The 5,607-nt window shown below is 50.5% G+C and overlaps 1 protein-coding gene across 1 annotated transcript; it reads left to right on the top strand.

Annotated features, from left to right (window-relative positions):
- The first annotated feature begins 4,148 nt into the window (after nucleotides 1–4,148).
- Nucleotides 4,149–5,203, top strand: LOC147991950 (uncharacterized). Its single transcript, XM_087539305.1, has 2 exons — nucleotides 4,149–4,607; nucleotides 4,707–5,203. Exons 1-2 carry the CDS (start codon nucleotides 4,149–4,151, stop codon nucleotides 5,085–5,087), a joined length of 840 nt encoding a protein of 279 aa, XP_087395431.1. The 3' UTR covers nucleotides 5,088–5,203.
- Nucleotides 5,204–5,607: the final 404 nt, after the last annotated feature.

The raw sequence follows: 5,607 nt of genomic DNA, 5'->3' as shown, positions 1-5,607 counted from the left end.
ATTTTCTTACCCGTATATCCTTTACATACTGGTCCGTGGCTTTGGCAAGACCGTTTTGAGCAGCACGGATGTACGCGTCTCCTGAGTTGAAGGAATCGAACGCCTCTTGGGATAAACAAGTGTCACGGAGTACGGCTCGACGATGCCTGTGATTCATGGTGCTCTCCACTTCGGAATTTGTAGCGGATAGTCTATCTGCATCCTCTGTAGGAGGAGCATCCGGCGTTTGCCCCGTGTTAGCTTCCGCCTCTATGTCCGGCCCTAGAGCCCGACTGGTGGAGGCGTGATCGGCAACCTCCCCGGATATAGTCCGGCGGCCGTTTTTTCTACTAGGAAACTTGGACGTTGTTATATTTTAAAAGAAGACAACCACAGAGCGAGGTTCTGTATCATACCTCTGTGCCAGCGTCTCAGTCCTGACCGCCTTCCTTTTTAGCCTACCCGGCTTCGGTGCCCCTTGTTGGCGAGTCACTACGGGTTCGGCATGGCGTCCCGAGGGCCTTCCCTGTAAAACACCATATGTGTACGGTAGGTGAAGTGCATAAAAGGGGATCCTTCTCGGAAGTTGGGACTCCAGTTTTTCTTACATGCGATGGAGGGAGTAGCCCAGGATAGTCGGCTATGATGGCCACCAGGGCGTCATCGCAGCTCAATTGATAGAATGTCCTGTTGACCAGCTCCACAAATATGTCTGGATCCTCTTCGAGTCCGGGATCGAGGGCCCGGTCAGGGTCCTCCGGTTGTGGAGGTGGCTATTGATCTCCCTTATAGCTTTTCGTAGTTCCTGCCATGAAACGGCAAGGTGAGTATTTATGACAAAGAATGCGGGAATGTTGGGAGTAAAAAGTGACAGCTCACCCAGCTTGTGGGGTTGTACATGGAGAATCCATCCCGTGGTCTAATACGGATGAACTCCTCTTCCTCTCCCTTGTATAAATCGGACATAATTTTTGCTAGAGCAACAAATGAGTCCGGTCCCTTACGCCCGCAGCGGGTGGCATCATCTTCCCCGTTAAAGTGCCACATGTGGTGCCCTCGATATTGAAGTGGCTGCACCCCCCGCATTATACATACTGACATAACCTCGATTATTGTCTGTCCTGATTGAGCCAGCGCTTTTATCCGGCCCATCAGGTAAAGGACTTCTCCATTATCTTCCTCCCGGGGGCTCCGTGGGCGCCAGCTTCGGCGTTTCTTCAAAGGGGCATTGTCGAACTCGGGAAGACCCATCCGAATAGGATCCGGAAGGGGGACGTCCTCCATGCAAACCACTCCGAAGGCCAGTCTTCGGACATCTTCTTCGGGGTACCGGACATGTATCCGGTCTCGGCGATGCGCCATATTTCGGCTCCGCCCACTTGATATATGGACCCCTTCTGTGTACGGGGCACAAGGCAGAATAGCCTCTTCCATAGCTCGAAATGAGCTTCACAGCCCAGAAATAGCTCACAAAGGGCAACATAACCAACACCGTGTAATATGTAAGCGGGGGTGAAATTATGCAACTGGAGGCCGTAAAACTCCAGGAGCCCGCGGAGGAACGGATGGATTGGAAATCCAAGTCCCCTTAGTAAATAAGGGGCAAGGCATACCCGTTCCCCCTAGGAGGGATTGGGGAAGCTCTCCGCTTGCTCCCCGCCATTATAGGTGGCGAGCCCGGCTCGAACGGGGACCATATATGCTGGAGGGAGAAATCCCTGGGTCTGTAACCCTACTAATTGACTGTGCAGGACGGAACACTTCTCCCAGTCATCGGGCTTAGTGCTACGGGAGCGAGAGGAGGAGCCGCGAGGGCCGGCCATGTTGGAATGGATTTTCCCGAGCGCACTCCGATGGATACTCGCCGTGGGAGGATGGTGTGGTCTAGATCTAAGAATCCTCGTCTCTTTAAATAGACAGTTTACTTACATGGCTAGGGTGGCAAATGTAAAAATGCGCTGGCTCCTCGCATTTGCTCGACACATGGAGGATAGCCCTTATTGGGCGCAGAAGCCAAGAAGCACAAACATTTATGGGGAGCCGGACACTACTCGACAAATATTCAGAATTTGGAGAAGAACCCGCGTTGCAATGCCGAAGACAATTTGCGCGTCGGACTCATCGTCATTGAAGCCTGGTTCGGGGGCTACTGAGGGAGTCCTGGATTAGGGGGTCTCCGGACAGCCGGACTATATCCTTTGGCCGGATTGTTGGACTATGAAGATACAAGATTGAAGACTTCGTCCCGTGTCTGGATGGGACTTTCCTTGGCGTGGAAGGCAAGCTTGGCAATACGGATATGTAGATCTCCTCCCTTGTAACCGACTCAGTGTAACCCTAGCCCCCTCCGGTGTCTATATAAACCGGAGGGTTTAGTCTATAGGACAACAACAATCATACCATAGGCTAGCTTCTAGGGTTTAGCCTCTACAATCGTGGTAGATCAACTCTTGTAATACTCATATCATCAATATCAATCAAGCAGGACGTAGGGTATTACCTCCATCAAGAGGGCCCGAACCTGGGTAAACATCGTGTCCCCCGCCTCCTGTTACCATCCGCCTTAGACGCATAGTTCGGGACCCCCTACCCGAGATCTGCCGGTTTTGACACCGGCACCCACCGTCACAGCTTGCATCATGGGTCAACAAGGGACCGGACTGGGGATCGATTGATGAAGTCGAACTTTACAGAGCCGCATCTGAACCCTCCTCGAGAGAGGTATCGATCTTGTCGGCGTGATCCCAGTGATGTTAGTCCGCCGAATCCTGCCCTACCAGCGGAGGTCTCGCCGCATGTGGGAGTTCAATCCAGAAGGTCCACGAACCCTCCAACACCTTTTCGGCACCACACACGAAGGGATGTGGAAGTTAATTTTCAGGAAGCAGAAACATTGGCCGGACACTGCCGAGGACGCCAGCCTTAATTGCAATCGTCCGGATACTCCGGTAAGCACTTGGCTTTTGAATACTTTTGTAATTATGCATACTACAATATGGTACTGAGCAAACTATCTTCTTCTAGGGCTGGATAAAGAAAGAGGAACTGATTATGTGTTCGGCCCCTCTGCCCGAGGGCCCAGCGAATCCTGTTCTAACACGGATGCTGGCCCTGGCACCATACCCGATGCCTGTGAAGGAGGGCGAGGTGGAGAGTGAGAAGATCAAAGACGACCCCAATTCCCAAGGAATATCGGACCTTGTGTCTGGAGAAATCAAAATCCCCTTATCCGAAGACAAAAGAGAAGGGGGGGGGGGGCGCCGTCTCCTTCCCTCCTAGGGGGAAGAGGACTGCCTCCGAAGACTGGGAGGAGCAAGTACCTAAGCGAGGTAAAATGCCTCTGGAGGGCGGCTCGGACCTAGAGGGCGTCAAAGCGCAATCTCGTGAGGAGGACAAGTCTCCGGTCAAATCGTAAGTGAACAAGGATGCTTTAAACATATCCCATTCTTTTTTCTTGTGATGTCTGGAATATATATATTGTATATAGAGAGGATGGATTTGCTATCCACACTAGCTCGGATGGTGGTTATCGGAACCATTCATTCGCTTTGAGATCCAAACTTTTGAGTGGATAAGGTTCTGATTTTACGATTTGTTGAATTTCGCCGCGGCAGTAGGGGAAAGCTGGGACGAACCTTTTGGTTGTCAGTAGCCGAAAAGGGAAGCCTACTACCTGGCTTTTGTAGGTGTAGTCAGGGCAAGCGACCTCATTCCTTTTTGATTGAGCAGGGTGTGGCTAGTTGATTTTGACAAGCAACTGAGAACGGCTCATTTTGGATATTGGTCAAAAGTTCCACGGCGCCGTGTACTTGTCTACTGTTTTAAAACTGCCATTTTGGTCTAGCAAGCTGTGCATTGCCTGGCACCGTTTGTGAGAAGCAGCATTTGCTCTGCCACGCTTGAAAAGGGGTGGTAAGACTTGCCTTTTTTAGTGCATGTGAGTTGAATACGGGTCTGGCATTCATTTAGTAATGGCCTGCCGGATTATTAACTCCAATCTGACAGACGCTGCCATGCATCCGCAAGAGGACAGCAGAGTAAAACATGCAACCAGCCGTATGGGCTCCCTAATTAACTGACGCCACCGTCCAACTATTGGTTTTGTGTATATATCACGCATCTTGCTCGTTGTTGCTCCGTGCGCTCTCGGTACAACTTTGTATCTAGTAATGAGTCAGATGGAAGGATTGGGAGATGGCAAAGGGAAAAACGGAAGCCGGGGCCTAGCTGTGAGCACAGCTGGGGGTGAAGACGCGTTTGCAGGCGCCATTGTTTCTGCCGTCGAGGATGCCCATCACGAGAGCGTTGCGCCAGTCCACTACATTGGTCAGCAGGTGAGTGAATGGTCAGCAGGTGTATATATCATGGCATTCCTTAGGCCCGAAAGAAGTTTTCTGCTTCTTGACACACTTGACTCTGGGCTCGAGTTGAAGCCAGCGTCAAACCACGTTGACATTAGCCTGATCTGCCCATTCGAGCCTGCCATTACGCTAGTCAACAACAACACTTGGGGGCATTTCTCCGTCATACGCGGCGAAATCTCTTTCTTCGTACCACGTCGTACGGACAATGCCAGATTTGAGTTCGGCGGGATACGTCTACTAACCGACGAACCCCTGCACTACCACGTAAGAAAACTAGTTTTCAATGTGCAAGTCTTAATCCGTCCATTCATATGTCAATTTTATTGATTATGTCTATTGAAAAAATGCTCATGCTTAACTTAGGTAAATGTCTTCAAAGATGGAGCGTGGTCTCTACAAGTCTCGGAAGCCATGGACGGTGTGATACAACGCTCAACCTTCATCAGCAACCCATACTGTGTGCTGCAACGAGAGGCTCTGTACATGATGTATGAGGTTCGTAAAGTTGTGGCGTACGACCTGCTCAATGGATCGTTCACGCGGGTCCATATCCCTCAAGACTTCGTTCTCAGCAGCTTGCATGGTGGTGTGGACTACAGGTTGACCAAATCCACCATGGGTATGCTAACCATCATGCAGGTGCAAGGTGTGCTGCTCCGTGTCTGGGACAGAGGGGTATCTGGTAAATGGATCTTGCGGGCAAGCCTCCCCTTCCCAGTGATGCTTGGCCTTTTCGAAGAATGAACAAGGTGGGGCGTTGTGTCCTATTCTGTGAGGATACTTGCCGCCGACGAGACATCACGCCACGTAGTTGCGAGGTTTGGATACGGGTGTCTATACTCCATCGACACCGAGTCCATACAAGCAACACAGCTGCTCCCACACACCAACACCATCCTAGTTTGCAAGGTTGTGCCAATCAATCTGAGGTGGCCGCCCAGGTTCCCTGGACACTTAGATCAGTACTAAGTTATCGTTATGAAATGCAATTATTTTATTATCACCCGAAGGCTTATCTTTGTAATCCGGATATGTATTTTTTATCATTTACTGCAGTGGGTCGAAACTCGTTGATCTTTTCAGTGCGTGCATTTGATTTCAGTCATGTTTAGTCATCTTCTCGCGCCTGGTTTATGTATTTCTCTGTGGTGCGCCCTATAGTTTAGCTGTCACACCACCTTTTCTAAAAACGCAGGGATCGGTGCTGACTCATGCTCAACTTTTCTTAGGGTGAACTCTTTTTTTCTACTTCACGCATAACTCT

This window comes from Triticum urartu, chromosome 1A, assembly GCF_056163025.1.
Source record: "Triticum urartu cultivar PI428250 chromosome 1A, HENAU_Tu73, whole genome shotgun sequence".
NCBI classification, from domain to species: domain Eukaryota; kingdom Viridiplantae; phylum Streptophyta; class Magnoliopsida; order Poales; family Poaceae; genus Triticum; species Triticum urartu.
Note: the sequence above shows the minus strand (reverse complement) of the source record. Positions and strands in the feature narration are given on the sequence as shown.

What these genes read in the sequence shown, in the direction of transcription:
- LOC147991950 (XM_087539305.1), top strand. Translation starts at nt 4,149, where the DNA reads ATGAGTCAGATGGAAGGATTGGGAGATGGCAAAGGGAAAAACGGAAGC. An exon ending in ACGAACCCCTGCACTACCAC is followed by an intron (nt 4,608 to 4,706) that starts GTAAGAAAACTA and finishes TGCTTAACTTAG; the next exon opens with GTAAATGTCTTCAAAGATGG.